A 24,104-nucleotide genomic window follows, 5' to 3' on the forward strand; every position below is an offset into this window, starting at 1 on the left:
CATCATTTTTGTCAAAATACTTTAATTGACATCACTTTTTCTTGTTTCACTCAATCCAATTATGTTTCCTTTGAAAGTACATTAAGCCCGTTTATTCACGGGTTTATTACAGGTGCTTTTGACCAAGCACCTGTAATAAAATAATAAACTATTAATAAATACATACATAAATAAATAAAAATCAAGAGGGATTTCAAAAGCAAAAGTTTTTAAATTTCTGCACACACATTCTGCAGCTCAGTAGAGCAGAGAAGCTCTCAGTCAGGCCCCTCTGATGCTCAGCTGTGTTTAAATCATTGTATGATCGCTGAGTGTTTTACTGCCCTTTGTCTCCCAAAAATCAAATGCTGCCCAAAACTTAAGGTAAATGATAAAGTGAGAATTTTAGATTTACTGAAAGTAGGCATGTCTTCAGTGGAATTTGGGCAGCATGGTGGAAAAAAATGAATCTAGTATCTGCAGTGCAGAGCTGAACTCTGTGTCCTGAGCACATGTGGTATTTCCTCAATGGGGTACAGACTGGCAGAGACCAAGGATTACAGTAAATTAAATTGCAGAAGGGTTCCTTTAACTGATCTCTTACATTTTCCTTGGTGATTCTGAAGTACACTTTATTACTGCTCCTTCCCTTACTTAGATTTTCTATTAAAAATTCTATTAGCTTCTCAATTGTTCTTAAAATATGCATTACATTTTCTCTTTCTAGATGATATTCCCTATAGGAAAAGTAAAAAACATAACTATTCCTCACTTTAATGAAATAAATTCTTGAAACTCATACTTACACAAATGACACTTTATAATCTACTTGCATATTTTTCACAAAAAGAATCAGAATGGAAATAAATAAAAATTGCTCCACATAGATAACTTCAAGAATCTATCAACTAGGTACCTCAATGTACAAATGTTATCAAAGGCAAAATTTCCACAAAAAATGATTTTTTTTGGTGATAATAGGATTTGAACTCAGGGCTTCAAGTGTTCTACCACTTGAGCCATGCCCCCAGCCCTTTTTGCTTTATTTTTCAGATAGGGTCTCAGCCTTTTACCCAAGTCTGGCCTCAAACTGTGATCCTCCTACCTCTGTCTCTCAAATACATGGAACTGCAAGCATGCATCACCATGCTGAAACATGCTTTTTTTTTTTTTTTTGAAAAAATATGGGTTTTTAGGTTGGAATTACACCTTAATAAAATATCTCTGATACAGCGTGAGGTAAATTACTTTTTAGTTGATAATGGTGAGAACTGATTACACATGCATTTGGGGAGATTTCTCATGTTTTGCTGTGAATAGGAAATAGTAGGAGGAAGTTCTGAGGAAAATGCAAACTCGTTAATGCAGATTCTTGGCAGGTCCAAACTGTCAGTGGTTCCAGGGAACAGGGGCAAGCCAAGAAATTTGCATTTCCTGTGGGAGCTCATGTATCCATGGGGATGGTTCCTGTAACATATGGGCTAAAGTTTTGAAGGAGCTTTAAAGTATCAGTTATTTTTGTGGGGTTATTTAGTTTTTAAGAATTGCAGTGCTAGTAGAGTAAAAACCTAGCAATTGACTGTGATGGCCGAAGAGTGCTCTTGCTGTGAAGTTCCCCTCTCTATGTCCAGTTTTCCATCAAGAGTGTGTTTCCTGCCATCTGCTAGCAATCATCTAATTTACTACTGTTTAGTCACATCGCCAGCTTTAGTCAACTGGAAAAAGAACAGTAAATTCTATATCCTTGAGGATAGTAATGATGATAGTGTGAAAAGTAGCTTAAACAGTGGGTCTATGTTTTATAGGTCCAGGAAGAATTAGGCTGTTTATGATATTCAGATTTTTAAAGACTAGAGCAGGATATTTCCCATTTACATTCTTAGTAGGAGATCTTTCATACTGTACTATACAGATAATTATGTCTGTATTTATTACTGTGGTGCAGTAAATAAGCCAAGATAAAGTGAAGGCTGACTTTCAGTCTATAAGCAATCCTCTCTTCCTGCTCACCCCCCACCAACACCTCACAGTAGAGGACCCAAGGCTTGTAGCCCGTTTCTGTTTCTGTGCCAAATATAAGATAAAACCATTTCAGCTTCTGTGATAGCTACAGATACTTTTGCTTGCTTTACTTAATGTCATTTCTGAGGTTTCAGGACATCACACTTGGGAAATAAATAGTGAGGCATAACTTTTAAAAAATTAACTTGGATACAAAAATTCTTTCACCACCAGCCTCTGAAAAAAGACTACAGACCCAGAGAGCTTCATAAATGTTTTATCAAACTTCAAAGAATCTCCCTCTTTCTCTGCAAACACATTTAAAATTTCAAATCATAGAAAGGAAAGAAAGCTGCTGAAGCCATGATATAAGACTGTTGATACCAAAACTGGACAAGGACAGTGCAAGAAAAGACAATTGTAGCCTACACTAAATTGTGAAGATAAGTACAAAATTCTGAGCATAAAGTATTAGTGAACTGAGTAGTGTATAAAAATAAATGTAAGCTGAGCAAGCACAGTTTATTCTAGGAGTGTGATTATGGCCAAATATGAACAAATGTATTGATTAAATCACTATGTAAGTGATGGAGGAAGATCTATGTCATGCCTAACAAATATGCACGCACTCGATCCGTGACAAGATAACCTTCAAAATATGACTTTAAAAACCATGCAGCAAGTATATTGCTGAATAGTGAAATGTTTAAAATCAGATACAAGAAAAGGGTGTCCACTTTCACCTTTTATGTCGGGAGCCAATGCAATAAGATAAGAACAAAAAAAGCAACAGATTTAGGAATTGGAAAGAAAGATATAAAACTGTCTCCTGTTTCAGACAGTGTGATTGTCTGCTTCAGAAAATTCTATAGTTTCTATGAACAATCAATTAAAATTAACAGTTTAAATAAATTTGTGCATACAGACAACATTTTGGAATAAATACTGTTCTTATAGTCTAGGAATTATCAAATAAAAATGAAAAAACTTTTCTATAACAGTAAGAAAAACTTTAAATATGTAAGCCTAAATCTAATACATGAAATAGTAGTAATACTTTTATAGAGAAAATTATAACAACATTGAAAAGTGTGATGTTTGAGATAAAAATTCATTTGAAGTAATAGACCTTTAAAAGCATGTAGCCCAATAATATCTATCCTTAAATTAGTCTGGATGATTAATATGAATGTGGTATCAGAATCCCTTGACACATTCAATGAAAATTTAGAACACTCTATCAAATATGCACTCACAATTGCTCAAGTTCCGTATCCTCAAGGTCATAGAAATAGTTTAAACTACATCATTTCTAAGTGTCTTCGGTTCCAAAACATTTTTATATACAAATCTAGAGTGAGCTGGGCATGATGGGTCACAGGTATAATTCCAGCTAATCTATATGTAGAGATCAGAGAATTGTGGTTGAAGGCCAATTGAAGCATATGTTAGGAGGAGACCCTATGTGTATTGGGGGGGTCCAAAAGGACAAAAAGGAAAAAGACTGGAGGTGAGGCTCAAGTGGTAGAGTGCCTGCCTAACAAGCAGGAGGCCCTGAGTTCAATTGCCTGGACCACTCAAACAAAAAACCCTAAAGGAAAAAAAAACATGAAAGAATCATTTGGTATATAATGATTTTTCTACTCATATCTGCTTCTTTAGATAAGTCAGGCTCATTCAGTGTGTCACAAATGCCTTTTCTCACTTGTTTCCTCTCATGATGGAGAATGTCACCCCAATCTTGACTTTCTACCTATCATTCAGTCAGGGTCAGCAGTAGGGAAGGTATCAAGAAGTAAATCAATTGTTCATGCCTATCTAAGGAGGTTTGAAGGTAATGATGTGATCAGATTTAGAGCTTTGCTATACACAGACTGTCAACATAGGCATCACCCGGGAATTACTAGAAACAGACTCTTTTTGCCTCCCCATAGAATCAGCACCTGCATTTCAACATGAAAGTTTGATTGGCACTTACTTAGAAACCTTCTTTGGGTAAGATGATATAAGATGGATTTGGGAAGTGAAAACCTGAATAGAAAGTTTGCCCGTTCATTGCTTCTATCCTTTCTATGACATTCAGAGTACCAACTCTGAAATCAATATTGCAAACTAAAAAAAAAAATTAATTTCTTATTGAAGAGTTTAAAATGTTCCTTTACTCTTCTGGAAGTTCATCAGGTAAAATTGAAATTGAAGCAATTAGATTGTACAGCAAGTTATATTTGAGCCCCAAATGACCTTAAGGACCACAGAGGGGACTGTTTAGTTTAGTTTGAAAAAGGATTAATGCTTCTCATTTTATCAATTCAAGAAGTAGACTAAGAGACATTGTACTCTTTAAATTATGTTCAAAAAAATAGTTAAAATCATGGATCTTTTCAAGTTCTAAGATGGAGTCCATAACCAATTGTTAACCAAAGATACCTGAGAGCAGAAATTTTATTTTCTGTTCTGATCTAGAGTTCTTGTTCATACATCCCTTTTTGCGTCTGTCGAATGGCCTACAAAGATTAATTCTTAAATCATTGCAATAAATGTTTGTATTCTTCCAAACTTCTAAAATCAAATCATAGGACTCCCAAGATCTATTGCTCTTCTATAAAGACACTTTCTATATACTTGTACCTCAAAATTCCAGCCTCTCACCCTCTCCTCTAGGCGTCTCTCACTCTGGTTATAAACTGAACTATGCAAGTCACATAGCTGTGAACATTCAGGACAGGAAACTTATTGTTGCTTTGAGAGCACAAATTGCCTTCATGTAGCATAAAACCATGGCAAGTTATGTCCACACAAGACTGTATATGTTGGGTCCCAGAAGACAACAGAACGGAGATAGGATGTCACTTAGCCATGCCTCAAAAGACTTTGGGCTCAGAAGTAAAGTCAGGCATCAGCCGTACCTACCAATTTCAAAACTACCATCAATTACTCCCACCAGTGAGGAAGGGATATCAAACCTTCTCTCTATCTGAGTGATGGTGCTCTTCAGATAGCCTTCTGCCAACGCTTTGGCAAAGTAAACGAAAGACAATGCACCCAAGAATACCTGGAAAATATGACAGGTAGGTCACACTTAGTCTAACTCCAGCTTGTCACAACTTGGAAACACACTAAGCAGACAAACAAGACACAGCCTTAGAGCCACTTATAGCACTGAGTTTCTTATCAATGAAGACTTAATTTGTTAACTGTTACTGGTTTCAGTCAACCTCAACCTTATGTGGATTTCTTTTATTTATTTATTTATTTTTTTCTTTTATTATTCATATGTGCATACAAGGCTTGGGTCATTTCTCCCCCCTGCCCCCACCCCCTCCCTTACCACCCACTCCGCCCCCTCCCTCTCCCCCCACCCCTCAAAACCCAGCAGAAAATATTTTGCCCTTATTTCTAATTTTGTTGTAGAGAGAGTATAAGCAATAATAGGAAGGAACAAGGGTTTTTGCTGGTTGAGATAAGGATAGCTATACAGGGCATTGACTCACATTGATTTCCTGTGCGTGGGTGTTACCTTCTAGGTTAATTCTTTTTGATCTCACCTTTTCTCTAGTTCCTGGTCCCCTTTTCCTATTGGCCTCAGTTGCTTTAAGGTATCTGCTTTAGTTTCTCTGCGTTAAGGGCAACAAATGCTAGCTAATTTTTTAGGTGTCTTACCTATCCTCACCCCTCCCTTGTGTGCTCTCGCTTTTATTATGTGCTCATAGTCCAATCCCCTTGTTGTGTTTGCCCTTGATCTAATGTCCACATATGAGGGAGAACATACGATTTTTGGTCTTTTGGGCCAGGCTAACCTCACTCAGAATGATGTTCTCCAATTCCATCCATTTACCAGCGAATGATAACATTTCGTTCTTCTTCATGGCTGCATAAAATTCCATTGTGTATAGATACCACATTTTCTTAATCCATTCATCAGTGCTGGGGCATCTTGGCTGTTTCCATAACTTGGCTATTGTGAATAGTGCTGCAGTAAACATGGGTGTGCAGGTGCCTCTGGAGTAACAGTCTTTTGGGTATATCCCCAAGAGTGGTATTGCTGGATCAAATGGTAGATCAATGTCCAGCTTTTTAAGAAGCCTCCAAATTTTTTTCCAGAGTGGTTGTACTAGTCTACATTCCCACCAACAGTGTAAGAGGGTTCCTTTTTTCCCGCATCCTCACCAACACCTGTCGTTGGTGGTGTTGCTGATGATGGCTATTCTAACAGGGGTGAGGTGGAATCTTAGCATGGTTTTAATTTGCATTTCCTTTATTGCTAGAGGTGGTGAGCAGTTTTTCATGTGTTTTTTGGCCATTTGAATTTCTTCTTTTGAGAAAGTTCTGTTTAGTTCACTTGCCCATTTCTTTATTGGTTCATTAGTTTTGGGAGAATTTAGTTTTTTAAGTTCCCTATATATTCTGGTTATCAGTCCTTTGTCTGATGTATTGTTGGATTTCTAAAAAAATGTAAATTCTATTGGAAGTTGAAATGTATACCAATTTTCATACAAAATGAATGTTCAGTTCCATTTTTTCCTTTCTTTCCCACTCCAGTGTATGGTGAGGCCAAGAAAGGATGGATCCTTTGATAGGTAAGAAAATGAAAACCATAAGCTAAACCCTTGACCTCACATCATAAGTCTAACGGTGTTCATTTTGTGCTTTATAGAGATGTGTATGTACTAGCAAGGAACACAATTGACTGAAAAATGAAACTACCATTCTCACTGGTGAAGCTCCTTCTTGTTAAATTCATTCTTCAATTCTTTCTCGGTGGAAAGAATTCTGATATCTGGCTCATGTATTCTGGTGAAAGCAGGTGATGTAGTGTCCATGAATAATCAGGTTAACATTTATATGAAAAAAACACATACATATTTGCTGAGTGAATATTTTGCATCAAGAAGGTTTGAGTCATAGAGAGCATCATTTAAAATGCAGCCCAGTCCCTTAATGTAACAATGAAAGCCCAATTTTCTTTTTAAATACTGGGAATAATGTATACGTTTCATAGATGAAGTGGTACATCTGTCTTTGGTACAGTATGTGCTACATGGTAGAAGTCTCATTAATATTAGTTCCTACTATCTCCCCCTTCCTGTATAGGAGGGCTATTCTAACCCCCATGGTCACAAAAAGATTGCTTCCACTGCCTGATTCCATGTGCTTTTAGTAAATTGCATGCAAAATCACTTTTTAGAAAGAAACGCAATTCTCATTTCTTACATGGAAAGCCAATCATAACAACCCCACCTGCTTCTGTGTTACTCTACCTTTAGGTTACCACAGCATGGTTGCTTTTCCTCTAAAGAGGGATATTCCGCTTTAAAGGAAGACTTTCCAACAGGTTGCACTGAATTTTTGCAGAACTGGATATTTTCTTTGGAAGAAGTGTCCATTATGAAAATGTTTGTTGGCTTTGATCTGTCAAAGTTGATTTTGAAAGTTAAAAAGAATTAATTCAACTCTACGAAGTTCAAGGATATTTTTATTTCTCAGTAGACATCAATTCTATAGGCATTATTTAAAGTGAAGCTACCTCTTGTTGCCACAGTAAGTTGGCAAATCTTTTCAATTAAAATCAAACAGGATATTTAATTAAGTAATCCTGCTATTGTGCTCTGCAGCCAGCATTCTTTCTCAGTCCCTGCACTTTAAGCCTCATTACAGCAGAGAATAAATTTAAATGTTGCCTTTGGAATAAATAACAAGGCAGAATTTTGCTAACTTTGTGGTCTTGCCAGATTAAACTAGGATCAAGCCGGAAAGGAGGAAGAGGAATTCAACCATTTGAATATTGGTTCATTAGAATTAAGTCTTGCAAGCCTTTACATCTACTGTCTTCACAGACGAATAGAAGAGCTTGACACCTATCACAGATTCCTAAGCACCTTGTGTTTCCCGCAGCATCCAAAGTCAGGCTTAAAATGTTGCAAAAATGAAGAGGTCCAATTTGTGCGTCACTTTAGTGTGACAGATAGGAAAGAAGAATGATTTATGCCTCAGGCTTAGATTTAATTCACACGGAAGCACAGGCTTGAGTCTGGTCTGCCTTCCAGAAAAATTTAATTTCCACACACCCCCTCACTCCTTTATCCTGACCAAACCCTTGGCGGAGCCTATTTCTCTCTGTTCACACTAGTACTTACACATCCAGTGCCCCCACCTCTTCAGGACCCCATATGGTTCAGTGCCTTTCTGATAAACTAATCCGCCAAAGGATTCAAAAACTAACTTCTGGATTTCCCTAAAGATTCCTAGCTAACACAACCAAACAGGAATATAGGTCTCCCATACCCTCATTACACTAAAGAAATGACATTTGGAGTAAAATCTTATGTTGTGGTAGGAGCTTAGGCTGGTCTATGTGTATATGATCTTGGCTTTAATCAATGCTGCCTCTGTATTCTAAACATTCATCATTTAATTCATAGACAGCATCTTGAATGGAAAAAATCAGGTAGCTGTAGTATAAAATTCATTTTCAAATATGAAAGTAACATTAGAAGACCCAAATGATTTAAAAGTTGAATACATTCTTTCACTCCTTCCCACCTGGAATGGGAAATGAGTGGAGAAAGGGCGGGGTAGGAGCTTGGTTTTAAAAAATCATGATTAGACATAGATTATTTGGTTTCATAAACATACGTCATTTGTAATTTATAAAAATGGATAAAGGAAAAAGTGAGTGAAATAAAAATGTTTTAAACCAAAAAACTAAACTAAACAAAGGGTTGATAATGCTAACCAAGCTCAAAAGATAAAGACACAGGGATCAATATTAATGAAAATAAAGTTCAGATGTTTAGGAGTATAAAAGAAAAGTTAGAAATGAGAGCTAGCGAAAGTTGCAAAATTTTGAGGAAATGGGTAAGTTTCCAGTAAATATTAATTACCTGTATTTTAACAAACTTGAAGAGAATTCTAAAACTATGCCCTAAGAAAAGACACTAAGGATAGATGAAGTAACAGGTTTGTTTTATCAAGGGATCTCCTTCATGGAAAGAAAGCAGATAATGGAGGACTAGTGGTATAGCTCAAGCAATAGAGCATCTGCTTTGCAAGTGCAAAGCCCTGAGTTCAAATCCCAGTCTCACCCCAAATAAAGAAGATAATGAAAGAGATAATTATTATCTGCACTCATTTGATAATGAGTCTTTTATAATAAAATCTTGCTAATGAAATCTCTTAAAGACAGCACAAAAGGAAAACTTTCCAACAAGCTTACAAAAGTTATAAACTCCTAAATAAGATACTATCAAATCCAAATTAATTACTAATATTTTATAATCAGGATTATTTTTTAAATGTAATAACTGACTAATACTGGCAATTTTATCTACCTAAATTACACATGAAGAATCAAAAATTTAAAATAAAAAAATTTCAGAGGTTGTAAAATATCAGGTGATAAGATTCAACACCTTTTGTCTAAAAAACAAAAACAACTCCTAACAAGTTAAGAACGTAGATATCTGTGCTTACCCTTATCTGATGCCAACTTGATTCACTCACAAATCACTAAGACTCTTCAGAACAATGTTTTGTCAGAAGTATAAAAAGGGTGTTTGAGAAACACTGATTGGGGTATACAATGTTAAATAAGTGTCTTTCCTACAAAATTCCTAGAGATTTATTGGTTTTAGTTTTTTGTTTTTTTTTTTCTAAGTCAAAAATTTCTAGTCCCATTATTCTCTCCACCTCCTCAGGACCATCCCGGTGTTATTTGGAAGGTCCAACAGGTTTTGGACTATCAGGAAGAGAGGGCTCTGATGTGACAGTAACACGATGATAAGAATATGTGGTCAAACATCCCAATGCTGACTTTTTTCCCCCCAGTTCCCTCCAGTTGCAGGAACTTCTCAAGTTTTTCTGCCAGGGCCACTCTCATCCTCCAGCCAACCTGGGCTTGATCCCTTCAAGACAAGACAGCTTTGACTATCCTATAAACATCTCCTCAGTCCATGAGTCATTCTTGCATCTTTGACATATCACACTGAAAAGACAGGCCGGCACCAACCTGCCCTCTCTGTCCTCCACCACTCATTGTTTATAATGAAAAACTTCAAAACAACCAAATGATCTAAATGTCCAACGAATTATGGTATATTCTTGCAATGAATCTTCGAAGTCACTTGAGATGAGTATAAAGAAGTAAATATAGTTAGATATGTCTAAATTCATTTACAGAGCTGATTTTAAAATGTATCTTACCAAACAGTACATGTAGCAAACTATTTTATAAAAGAAATACACAAATAGTCAGTCACATATGTATATGTAAAGGTTAACTCATTATCTCTGGTTTGTAGCATTTCAGATTAAAATTTAAGTGTTTTGTGTATCTATATTTTTAAATATTTCTACAATGAACATTCATTGCTTGTATGAAAAATATATTTTACAACATTAAAAATATAAAAATATCACCACATGAGAAATATATAAACCAGAAAGATTTTAAAATACAAAGTGAACAATATTAAATTCAGAGTTTAAAAAGTAATCCTATTCTAAGAATGACACTATCAAATTCAAATTGGTCTCCTGTTTTAGGGGTCAGATATATTATTTCCTGTTGGTCATAATATTAAAGCTAGAGACCAAAAAATGAAAATAACAAATGCTTAATAAAAACCTATACTAGCACGTCAACTAAATTTATCTCTAAAATATCTAAAGGGTTAACTCTAGAATACTAATGCTAAAAAGAGAAAAAATATAAAAATAACACTTGGGAGATTGGGACACTGTATCACATTGTCTTCTTAGGTTTGTAGGTACCCACACACAAATGATTCTCATAGAAATCCAGAAGTAATAACAAAAGAGAATCATGTTGACCTCAGTTAATGTTGTATTAGGACAAAATAATATACAGCTTAAAAGGCTACACAGTTTTGCTAAAACATAATTTCGCCTTGATGACTTATTTGCAAGTCCTTGTAAGTACACTGTGTTCCCAGGATCATGGAGAAAACTCTGTGAGCACTCTCCTCTTTTGCGCTTGTGGAAATGGACTCAGAGCACACAGATATTTAGAAGGATTTACCTTTGATCAATTGATTAATTACATCAATTGATCTCAGGCCATTGGAATAGATTCTTCCAGGAAAAAGCATATGGCCAAGTTTTCATACAACAAACACCCTGGCTTGGTGTATAACTTATTCTAAAAGCCAAAATAAGTCAAGCCAATTAGATTTTCATTTTAGTTTGAAAAAAAAATGGAATTCTCTGCTCACATGGGCTTGAAAAATCAATCCTCCAGTCTAAACTTAGAGCACAAGGGGCTGAGAAAGGTGGTGGTTGGATCACATAGATCCCACTGTGTTCTGGAGATAGTGTCCTGCTCTCCAGCAGGACAGTCACAGAGAAGGTCAGCAGCCACTCTCCTCCTTTCCTCTCTTCTCACAGCCATTGCAGAAGGGAAAGCTTGGCACAGCTTAGATTCTAGGCTTTAGGATATTTCCCCTCTACGGGTCTAAATGACCTCATAGTCCCTGTAGAGAGGAGCGCGTGTACCTTCGGAAAGCTGATCCACCCCCCCGTGCACACACACACACACACACACACACACACACACACACACAAGCAATCATTAGTGTCAGATTCAGGTTTAATAAGTACTACTTTTTGCCAGCTGATATGTGTGCTTCCTGCAATCGTTACAACAACCCAACAAATTTAGGACTATAATCCCAATTTCTAAAACAACATGACTCAGAGCAGTTGAGTGACTTGACAAAGCTACCTAACTAAGAATCAAAGCCAGAATTGGAACCAAAATTTGGGAACCCAATTTGACTTCTTTAACCAGTCTCTTCTTCTATTTCACCAAACAAAGAAGGGGCTCAGCAACTTTGTTTGAGAAGGGTCATAGGTAAATCACAAGTTTTGAAGAAATTTAGTAAGATATTTCCTGGGAGAATCTGTTGTTAATACTCACAAAAATTCAAAAGAAAAGTACCAAATCTTACCTGGAGGTGAGATCAAAGACAGCCAGTTCCTCTCAGTGTGCTCAGTTGGAGGCTGGACCACAGGGCTCAGACTGAAAGAGGAAACTGAGGTAAATTCCACAGCAGTTCTAAGGAGTTCTGCCAGGTCAGGAGAGACTGGGTGGACACAGACAGAGAAGACCAGGGAAAAGAAAAGACAGATGAAGGCTATGGTCTCACCCCTAGGCAATCTCTTTCCTTCTGGCTTCCTAACTGGTCTCTTTCTGCTGGCAGTCTGCAGAAAGAATTGGCCATGCTGGCAAGGCCACTGACGTGCATCTTAGCTCCCAGAGTACAGAAAGAACTGAAGTCTTTGAGCCATTTCTTTGCAATTTGCTGCAAGTTTAAGGCCACACGTGATAAAGCTTTCTTTATGGGAGAGAGTGAAAAAAAGAAAAGACCACTTGTGATCCTACTGATTCCCAGAAAACACAACTCCACAGGGGGCAGGGTGAGGGAACAGAAGCCAGAGGAGGGACGGAAGTGTGTAACAAAGATCCCTCCTTCTACTTCCAAGCAGTTTTAAAGACAGCCATTCCTTAGGGACATCTTGTGTTTTATTTGTTTGTTTGTTTTTGTTTGTTAATTTAAAAAGGCTTTTGGGCTAAATTGCTGTATGGTTCCCTTTCCCCTTTGGGAATTCTAGAATCTACAGGAGCATATGTCAGGTCAGGAGCAAATCTTGTTCTCAAAGAGTCCTAATCAGTTGCTCACATCCACAATTCTGAGTCAAGAAAATAGAAAAATATAACCTAATTTTGACATTCAGTTATTTATTCTACCTAATTCCAAGGAAAGAGCCTTCTTTGCACTGAGAAATTCTACAAGTCTAATAAATTATTTTTGCAAGAGGATGACTTTAGAGGATTTTGAGCAGTATTTCCCTGCATTTGTTTTCTATTAATACGTGAATTTGCCACCAGAATCACCCAAATTTCTCAATTCTGCAAGACCCTATTTCCAAATAAGTCATGTTAACAGATACAAGGGATTAGAGCTACAGCCTGTTCTTTTCTTTGGGGGGGGGTGTCACACTTCAACCCCAAACCCTGCTATTCTCATTTCCTTTCTTACCTGAGTTGTTTCATGCAATCATTTTAATCATTCTGTACATCTTGATACCCCTGTCTGTCTTTCTACTTATTTTTTCTTCACAAACCTCAGAGGGCTGCATTCAGCTTTCTCCTTTCCATGTTTGTAGCCACACTGTTTGAAATGGTTGGAGAACAATTCACCAGAATGCCCCTTGGGCTTACTTTTTATTTATGACCACTAAACTCATTAGCTATCAGAGACATTGTTAGACAGAATGCCTTTTAATGATGTAGTCATTTTCCCTCTTTACTCAATGACTTCTCAAATCCTCAACATTTTACCTCTTTATCCTCCCTACCCCATTATTACTTGATGGTCTTGTTTAAGGAGTTCACTGAGAAAATAAGAGGAATATCACAATCTGTCATCACTATGCCTGCTTTCTGCTTACAAATATTCATTTATCTGTCTTCTTCTGGTCCTATGGATGAAGCATCCATGCTTCTAAGCCCTAGCTTGAATCTCTACTCCTTTTACAACTGCTTCTCCTCCAATTCTTGTTGTATTGATGACAGTTTTTGCCTTTACCACTCCACTACAATTATTTTCATCAGTAATATCAAAGATGTTCACATTAATAAATCCAGTGATGAATTTCTAGACTTCACTTTATCTAGTTACAGAATTATATACCTTTGATTGTGGCCTTTCTTTTTCCCATTTTCTTCACTTAGGTGTCAGAGCAACAACCCCCTTGGTTTTTCTACCTCAGTGGTCATTTGGTTTAGTTTTCAGTCTGTAGAATATCTTCTTTGTTTTACCTACATTTATATCCTGAATAACCTCGTCTACTTTACTGGCTTTAAATATCAACTATATTATGATACAATAAATATAATACATCGTCACTGAGGTTAAGGATGGCTTTCTAGTTTCAAGTGTGTGTGTTGCTTAGCTTTCTCCATTGAAAAGGTTTAGAAAAGGGACCAGGTAAATAGCAAGAGTGTGACTAACATTGAACTGAGATCTGAAAATACCAAGAACAAAGAAACCATGGCTCCTTTATTTGTGACTGACCTTAGATCTGGAGATTTTTAGATGGGCCTGGAAGATGTTGTCACAGAAAACAAAAGCCTAGGAGACCTTGAAAACTAATTCATGCTATGAGGACTCAGAGGCCACGTGAACAAGTTTCTGTTAGCCAAATAAGGGAAAATTTAAACGTGAATAATAATAATTGGATTGGTTGAAACATAGGAAATGTTAGATCTCATGAATTCACAATAACACCATAAAACATCACGGGATCATCTTTGGATAACTTTAAATTACAAATTAAATATATATATATATATTTTTTTATTATTTGGGTTTTTTGATTTGGTGTCAGAATGGTCTTTGGAACACTCTGTTCTTTTGAGCATTGATTTCAGTTACGGTCATGCTCCTGTTGTGCCCTGCCTGCAGTCATTGCCTCCCGGATTAAGGCTTCTTGATACCACTGTTTCTCCTTCAGCTTCTGTTTTTCTTTTTTCTTTTTTTTTAATTTTTATTTTATTCATATGTGCATACAAGGCTTGGGTCATTTCTCCCCCCTGCCCCCACCCCCTCCCTTACCACCCACTCTGCCCCCTCCCTCTCCCCCCCACCCCCTCAATACCCAGCAGAAACTATTTTGCCCTTATCTCTAATTTTGTTGTAGAGAGAGTATAGGCAATAATAGGAAGGACCAAGGGTTTTTGCTGGTTGAGATAAGGATAGCTATACAGGGAGTTGACTCACATTGATTTCCTGTGCATGTGTATTACCTTCTAGGTTAATTCTTTTTGATCTAAACTTTTCTCTAGTTCCTGGTCCCCTTCTCCTATTGGCCTCAGTTGCTTTTAAGGTATCTGCTTTAATTTCTCTAAGTTGAGGGCAACAAATACTATCTAGTTTTTTAGGTGTCTTACCTATCCTCATACCTCTCTTGTGTGCTCTCGCTTTATCATGTGATCAAAGTCCAATCCCCTTGTTGTGTTTGCCCTTGATCTAATGTCCGCATATGAGAGAGAACATACAATTTTTGGTCTTTTGGGCCAGGCTAACCTCACTCAGGATGATGCTCTCCAATTCCATCCATTTACCTGAGAATGATAACATTTCGTTCTTCTTCATGGCTGCATAAAATTCCATTGTGTATAGATACCACATTTTCTTAATCCATTCGTCAGTGGTGGGGCATCTTGGCTGTTTCCATAACTTGGCTATTGTGAATAGTGCTGCAATAAACATGAGTGTGCAGGTGCCTCTGGAGTAACCTGTGTAACAAAAAATTAAATATATTTAAATCTGGTAGTACTTAGGGGAAAATTGTGCATTTCCATTGTTTTTCTTATTCAATATATTCATTAATTATTAAAACACAAAGACAAGTTTCTCTCTGTATAAGTATTCCAAATAACAAGCAAAAAATCATACAATTGAATAAATGAATCTAGATGATGGTCATCTGTAACCAAAATGATCACACACAAAAATAAATAGCCATTTAACCATTCTGATGAAACGTAGAAGCTTGAAATACCACCTTTGAAATAATCCTTACTTCCAAACAAAACCACTACAATTAAGTCTAGACTTGATCTTCACACAAGTTCATTGGAAATTCAGAGAAAAAAAGAACATATTAAAGAACACTATAAAGATGCAATCAGAAAAATGGAAAATGGAGAATCTCATTAAAACATATAATCCAGTTTTTTCCAACCAAAAGGTACAAGGGGAAAAAAAAGATTGGGGAGAAAATGTATATTAACATTTAAAAAATGAAACAACCAATTAGAATGTGCATTTGTTCTATTTAAAAGAAAATATCCTAGAGCAAGAAGAGTTTCTAATCTTAAAATATTTATAAACTCAGAAATTTGAATACATGGATATTTATATTGGGGGGAATTTATGTTAATTTTTATATTTTAAGAATAGTGTTGCTATTAAGGGCACAAATATTTTAGAGATAAACACATTATTATTTTATAAATTATCTACAAATAAAAAGTCAAGTTGTGTTGGATTTCTTAAAATCCATTTTGGGGAGAAATGTTAAATGTTAGGAGTATAGATGGAATAGATTGGACAAATATTGCTTTAGCTGGGTGGTGGGTGCATAGTGTTCACTGTATTATTTTCTCTAGTTTGAATATATTTGATAACTTCCAGAGTTGAGTTTCAAGTAAATAACAGATAAGTAAGTAGTTAAAAAGTATTTTGAATTTATTTGTATATTTGACTACCAAGCCAAAGTAAGATACAAAACTCCTGTTTTCCACTATTCATTGATGTTGTCTTTGTCCTCAATCAGCCCTCCAGTGGGTTGAAATTTTTTCCTGATGGGATGATCCAAACCTCATTCCTTCAAGGTCAAGTTCCTCAGTGGTCTTGTTTTTTTTGGGTGGCTCTGATTTCCCTACATTTACTATTCAATGTGGAAGGCCCCACAGAGAATTCTCTCTATTCCAAACACAAACTCTCTTGCCAATATTTTGAATCAGAAACTATCTCAGCTGGATAAAGTAGAGTCCATTATTTCTTATTCTGGTGGCTCAGTAACACGAGAAAAAAAAAATGACCCAATGGCTTCAATTCTAGGGTAAAGGACCCTTTGTGTATTATGGTGAAAGCATTTCTCACTTGGAAACTATTTTCTCTAAACAAGCAGAAGCAAGTTCCAGAGATAGGAATTAAAACAAGTTGGCGAGTAGCTCTAGTAGTGAGGGGAAACAATTCTTATTTCCATCCCTTAATTCCTATATCTACATATTCTGGCCATGGCACACACAGAGACATATGTTAGTAGATGTTAAGAACATATATTATATCAGATCATACCCCAGTCTCACAGGGTTACAGTGGAGGTTCTAACTCAATTTTCAATAGCTTATTACAACTTTTTAAATTTGGGTCATTTCTGCTTTCCCCATTGCTGGCATCTGCACTTTAACTGCCAAATTTCCTTATGGGCATAAATGAATGACTTGTGTGGCCCGTATTCCTTTTTTTCTTTATTGTGTTCCTCATCCTTTTTTTTGATTTGCTGAAGATAGAATTATAACTCCAAAAAATATCCAGATGCTAATTCATGGAGAACTACAAGTTACATTTCCAAAGAAACCTTTCATATGTAATGAAGTTTACAGATCTTAAAATTGGGAGATCTTGGGTTATTTGGGTACCAAATAATCACTAAAACCCTTGAAAGTTGAGAATTTCCTCAGCAGGAGACAGAAGAGATGTCTCAGAAGAGAAAGTCTGAAAGCATGACAAAGAATCATGCAGCCACCTGGTTTGAAGGTGGGAAGGTAAGAGGAGCAATTGCTGTAGGTAGGTAGGTAGGCTTTGAAAGCTGAGAGGCTCCCACTGACCATCAACAAAGAAAAGGAGACCTCATCCCTACAACTGGAAGCAATTGTATTATGCCAAAGAAGAGTCAGGCTGGCAAACTGATTTTGGTCTTGTGAGACCCAAACCAGAGAACATAGGCAAGACCATCTGAACTTGTGACCTACAGAGTTGTGATAAATTTGCATTGTTTTAAGTCACCAAATGCATAGCAATCAAGCTAATATATCATCTTAATCCATCTCAAAATCCTTCAAGACCAAGTCTTCAGTGAATTCATCTCTGACATCTGACAGGGAAAATCCAGTCAAATCAACAATATAGTAAGGAGGCTCACTACAAAGTGTGAAGCACATCTTCTGTATCCTCTACCTGGTCCCAGTTGTCCAGAAAACCCCAGACAGAATGGGCTGCTCCACAGGACTTCAAATCTGACAGATTTCAGCAGACAGGGTCCTGGGGCTTCCTCTTTAATCCAGTGATGATGTCTTTAAAATGTTTAGGACCTGAAGTAGTTCCAGGACCAAGTAAACTGTTTTTCCCTATTTATTGGTCAGGTTGCCTTACCCATAATCCAAGCCTTACCCCATGTGAATGAGCAGATGTTGGGGTGTTCTGACATTAGAGTGATCTGTAGAGCTGTGTCAAGTTGAATCAGTAAGAGACACATTAACCTGATCTCTGAGACTCTCTATTTCAGATAGTGGCTGTTATTGCAATTTTATTTTGGCTAAGATCTTAGGCTTCACTGGACCTTTCCAGAATCATCTTTTCTACTATGTAGTTTAACTTTTCCTTACTTCAGACCAGCTGTGTGAACATCTAATTGCATGAAGGAAGTGAAGGCTCAGGCTGGACAGCCCAAATACCCTCTTCCTTCACTGAGGATCACAAAGCAAAGCACTGAAGAGGGATAAAATGAACAAGGAGGCAAAATTGGGCTGGAGATATGTCTCAAGTGGCAAACACCTGCCTAGCAAGAGTAAAGCCACAAGTTCAAACCCTTGTACTTCCAAAAAAAAAGAAAAAGTGTCTTGCCACACTGTGGATAGTTGGAAGAATGTGGACACGAGAACGGAGGTGGTGGGGAGGAGAGTGAAAATCTGTATAAATAGAATATAAATACTTCAGACACATTTGCCCAAGACAAAGAAATATAAGTGAAAGTTGATTTAAAACAATGCAAATTTATCACAGTTCTGTAGATCAGAAGTCCAGGTGGTCTTGGCTGGCTTCTCTGGTTTGGGTCTCAAAAGACCAAAATCAAGGAGTTTGCCAGCCTAGCATTTCTGTTTAGTCCAGGGCAAGCTCTGCTTCCAGGCCCATTCAGGTTTTTGGCAGAATAGAGTTCCTTGAAGTTATAGGATTGAGGTCCTCTTTTCTTCCTTGTCTTGGAACTTCACTCTTTTTTAAGGCCACCTGCCTCCCTCTAGCAATTGCTCCTCTCACCTTCCCACCTTCAAACCAGGTTGCACATGATCACTTGTCATGTTTTCAGACTCTTTCTTCTGAGACATATCTTCTGTCTCCTGCTGAAGAAGTCTCTCCTTTTAAGGGTCCAAGATGAACTCTCAATTTTAAGGTCTGTCACCTTAATTACATTATTAATCTTCCAAATTCATCTCTTGGAGGGAAGGTAGTTTTGGGTGAGAAGAATCGGAACTTTAAAAATAACATGCTTAGGAGCTGAGATTTTGTCTCGTAGATAATGGGGAGATCAGTATGTGTAGATTTAAAAATGAGGATAAATCACATTAAGAATCTTTTAGGGCCATATATGAGTTAATTGAAATACTCTGAATGTTTTGAATCAAACATACAGATTAAAAATAATTCTGACTGCATAATTCAAGTAGTCCATGTGCTGGATAGCCACAATCTATACAGAATAAACTGTAGAATTTATAGGATAAATGGTAGCAATGTCTATTCTAGAATTCTGAAGATGAATACAGAAATTTGGATCTTGGTTTGATGATAACCATTTGATTAGAGAAAGGATATATCTCAGTTGTAGAAAGTGAGTTGATAATTAATGTGGTTAAGAATTCATCAGTGATGTGAATACAAGCCCCCCAAAGATCCCTGGAAGTTGTAGAAGGACACTGGATGTCTCACTATGGAGTAGATTAGCTCCTGTGTTTGGATATGAGCATAGATGACTTCAGAAGACCGAGGGACTTGAATTGCACAAATGACCACAGCAAACATGATACCACAGAATTACTTTTATATTACACATTTTCTTCACATTGTTACATCCACATTGATCATCTATGACACAATTTAATAATTTTGAATATATATATTTATAAAACCAAGAGGCACTTCCAGTAAATCTGGTAAAAAGGGAGTATCAATATAGTCTCTAAGCTAAAAAATAAATACAAGTTCTCTGATTTTTTTCTGTACAGAGCCTACTTTTTACAAAACATTTATCAGCCAGTAACTACATCACTTAACAAATGCTTCTGATGGGATGGTGCTAAATATTGCTACAAATATTAAATGATACAGGTAAAAGGACAAATTTACTTCAAATGCAAAATGATCACTTAAGTTCCAATGGCTCACTCTTGTGTTTCTAAAAGTTGATAAATTTGGCAAAATTATGAATTAATTTTATTATATATATTTAGGTTTATTGAGAGTGGTAAGAATTTTTTCTTGTTGTGCTGTGTGGGGTACATTGAGGCATTTACAAAAGTTCCTACAATTTATCAAATATATCATACTTGAATTCACACCCTACCCGAGAGTTGTAAGAATAATTATGTTATAAGTTGTTGCATACTAATGATATCCCCCACAGCATTACTTTGTTTGGCAGTTGTTTGAAAATACTGCTTTTTAGAAACACTAATTTAAGTTAAACCCGTACTTTCTGGTTTACAAATAGTCTCCAAGTCAAGTATTTGGGACTTGCTAATGAGAATTATTCAGTGGCAGTTTTTTGCTTATGTTTTTTGTTTTGCTCAGGTAATGTTTAATCAAAATAACTGCATCAGACTATAGTTTTCCATCAAAAATCCAATCCAATTAATGGTACCAACAAAACCAAACCACTTTGGATCTGAATTAAGGCTCTTTTTTGTTGTGCATGCTAATACTGTTATAGAGAGCCAAGGAAAATCTTGTTTTCATTCTTTGCACTAAAATGTCCAGAATATTAATAAAAGCACCAATTTTCACTTTGTGATTTGCATGCTAAAAATCTCTAGGAAGAAATATCAGGGTATGTGTGAATTCAGTGATATTTATTTCCAGTGATTGTCAACTAACAAATTATATTTGTTGGTGCAAAAATGGTGATCATTGTTCTGTAAGAATATATTAGGACATAAACTGACACTCATAATCTAGTATGCTAAAATATCATGCAAATATCTTAGAGTATTAAAAATTAGTGATGTTAAACTAATGAATAAATATATATTAAGGGTCCAGACATTGAAACCCAATTAATAGGTAATATATAGATATGTTAGGGTTATTATTTAAGAATAGCCACACAGTAGTATAGATTATGGTCACAAATAGCTAAAATGAAATATCTGATGTATGTTTTCTGAGTCATTCAAAACAATCAAGTGGAAAATTTTAAGAGAGATGACAAGGGAAGTTCTAGCAACCAAAAGTTATATATATATACAAAGAGAATGCTTTTAAAGTTGTTTTTAATTTCATGTTAAATATCTGAACATTTTGCTATTGTATAGGGAATAAAAGTACTAAAATAAAAAACTTTTTCTCTTCAAAAGGTATTCAAGCAGCAGTTTCCAAGCTTTCTAATTCACGTTCAGAAATGCATGTCAGTGTCCATTATAATAAAGGAAATCTGGGCAGAAATATGGACCTAACTCATAATGTCATTTTACTCCAGAATAACTACTAACTAGCTGGGTTTGTAACAATGATGAAGACATGTCCTGGCATGAGACTTGAGTCGTTAGTGTTCACTCCTTGATTCTGGTTTTTATCTTTTGCTTTTTAGTATCATGAGCTTCATGAGGGGGTGACATAGAATTTGACATGAAAGACGTTCTTTTTCTTTATTATGGCAGAAGGGAATTTCTTATTACTTTTTATTTACTAATATTGCATTAGGGAAGTAAAATTGGAGATAAGTCATACATTTTTCTGATGAGTATAACTTTGTTTTTTTGTATTTGTTTTTTTAAGAAGGAAGAATTTCCTGCTATAGATCATTTCATTTAAATGCGGAATTTTCGATACCATTGAAAAATTACTTTTTTATTCATGAAATTCAAATTCCAACCTAACGTTTGACTGTGCTTGACAGATGTATACAGTAGGTGTGGTTAACTTGATTGGTCTGTTTCATTTGTGAAAGTGAAAGATTAATGTTTAACTTTTCTTGGTAGTGAAGAATATGAATTTTTAACTGTGTTAGAAATTAGTAAGTAAAACCAACTGTGATGGACCATCTATTTTATAAGAATCTAAGGAATGACAAATTCTTAGATAATATATTCCTTTGCCTTGGTAAGACTCAGCAGAGCTGACTATAACTTGGACACTTAAATTCTTTGGGGTAAATGTATTGTATTTATTGGATTCTCCATAAAGGCTTTCTCCCATGAGGGCAACAGAAAAACTAATTAAATCTTTCAAGTTTTCTCTTTTATGGTATTAGTTCTGCTTGTGCCGAAATGTTCAGCATCTGTGTGCCATGAAACATCCCTTTATGGGTCTCAGTTTAATTTAATAAGACATTTAAAGCAGATTTGTTCAAGAAAACTAATTTAAATACTCTTGATATTACTTACACATGGAGATTTAATATTACCATCTTGGAAGCATTTTTAATTATTTTCATAATTAAGGAACCACTTCTTGATGAAGCAAGGAAATGTGTTTCAGCATTTAGCATTTCAAGTGGGTATATTTATTGGGGTATATTTATTTAGCATTTCTTGTCTTTAGAGAGAAGGCTTAATTTTTGTTCTGTATGCCATGACATTTCAAGGAAGTAGAAATACAGGAATACCAACATATGTTAAGGTAATCAATTTTTTTCTTTTTCTTTTGGCAGTATTAGAATTTGAACTCAAAGCCTCACAGTTGCTAGGCAAGCACTCTACCACTTGAGTACCTCCAGTCCTTTTTCCTTTGGTTATTTTTTGCAAGGTCTCATACTTTTTGCCCAGGGCCAGCCATCCTCCTACCTATTCCTTCTTGGGTACAAGGATCTTATGTAGCTGGAATTACAGGCATGTTTCACAATGCCCAGCTTGTCTTTTGACATAGGGTTTAGCCAACTTTTTACTTGGGTTAGCCTCAGACCACAATCCTCCTCTCTCTGCCTCCCAAGTAGCTGAGATTATAGGCATGAGCCACTGTACCTGGATAAAGTAATCAGTCTAAACACATGGTATGGACAACAGCGAGATGCCTTTAGATAAACAGCTTCGATTCTTTTTAGAGCTTTAGGCATATGTCAAAACCAATTATGTCCATCTATACATAGTTCAATATACACAGAATGACTTACATTAAAAGAATTGGTATTGGATCAATATTTTTCAAAGAGCAGTTTTGGAACATTTTGGAGTTCCACAAAGCATATAAAGGCTTAATCTTCAGTTTTGTGTCTGCAAGCATATTTTGCAAATACAAACACAAAAGCTCAAATATTTTTATCACCATTGTTATCTTGCTGTTGGGATAATTTGCTAGTGTGAATGTGAAGATCAATTCAGGTAAGGCAGGAAAGCACCAGTAAGGTAAAAAAGCAACAGTGTCTCAACAAATGCAGCACATTGGGTATTAGCACAAAATACCTGCCATCTGTGATGCCTAGAATGGATGAAAAAAATGTGTTCCTGTTCTCTGACAATGGTTCAATGGTATGAAACATACCAATAGTCATCCAAACTCAATTTAAGTTATCTAAATCATAGCTTGTAGTTTGTTAACTCAGTCCTTATATTTTAATTCATTCCAAATTGAATTTTCAATAAGAATTCTAGTATTTTCTAGAGGAACAAATTAATATGATATGAATATAGTATCCAAAATTGATATATTTCCTCTTCATTAGAAATTGCTAGAATAATTTAGTTTTGGGAAGATTTTTTTTCCCTAAAATGGCTAATTGGTTTCCTAGTCTTAAATTTCAATTTGCTTGAACAGATAAAAAAATGGACTGACAGTACCAGCAAAGTCATAGTTTTCCTTCATGGAGAAATGATAAGAGAAATAACAACCTCAAGGACGGTCTTAAAATATTCCATTGGTCATTAGGTGAGAAGGTGAAAGAGACTCAAATTGGTTTCAAAGCATAGAGATATTTTGACTTTCAATTACTTGGAATTGAAGTATTAGCATCTGAAAATCTGCTGATATTTTTTCCATGTTAGGTGATAGTCTGTAGAATAAGAAGAATCTTGACTTCTGTAAAAGTTTGCAGGATGCTCCCTTATGGTGGCCTGCAGTCAGTTTGAAGAGGCAAATAAGTTATTTGTAAGAGGCATATAAGTCAGGAAAGGCTATCTGTAGGACTCAGGGATAGCAAGGAAGAGGGCAACACCCTCACTATGGTTTTCAATATTATTTTAGGGTTATTATAAATGGCAAGGAGAATGGAGACCATGATGAGGAAGCACCAAGAATACCTCACGACGTCTACATGATTTGGGGGTTATTCAATCCTCATTAGTTAGGAGTTGTCCATCACACAAATACGTCACTTTTATCAATCAG

The 24,104-nt window shown here is 36.0% G+C and overlaps 1 protein-coding gene across 5 annotated transcripts in view; it reads right to left on the reverse strand.

Annotated features, from left to right (window-relative positions):
• Positions 1–12,382, reverse strand: part of Slco1c1 (solute carrier organic anion transporter family member 1C1) — a 48,306-nt gene extending 35,924 nt beyond the window's left edge. Inside the window, exons 1-4 of one of the 5 annotated variants that reach the window (XM_074075928.1) lie at positions 12,144–12,381; positions 11,946–12,016; positions 7,239–7,389; positions 4,891–5,032 (exon numbers count right to left, since the gene is read on the reverse strand). In XM_074075928.1, coding sequence (XP_073932029.1) covers positions 4,891–5,032; positions 7,239–7,364 — 268 coding nt within the window. In that variant the 5' untranslated portion in view covers positions 7,365–7,389; positions 11,946–12,016; positions 12,144–12,381. Of the gene's footprint in view, positions 1–4,890; positions 5,033–7,238; positions 7,390–11,945 lie in introns of those variants that run through there. The other 4 variants (XM_020157331.2, XM_020157329.2, XM_074075930.1 and 1 more) reach the window with 4 other exon arrangements.
• Positions 12,383–24,104: the final 11,722 nt, after the last annotated feature.

This window comes from Castor canadensis, chromosome 6 (assembly GCF_047511655.1).
Source record: "Castor canadensis chromosome 6, mCasCan1.hap1v2, whole genome shotgun sequence".
In the NCBI taxonomy this organism is placed as follows: domain Eukaryota; kingdom Metazoa; phylum Chordata; class Mammalia; order Rodentia; family Castoridae; genus Castor; species Castor canadensis.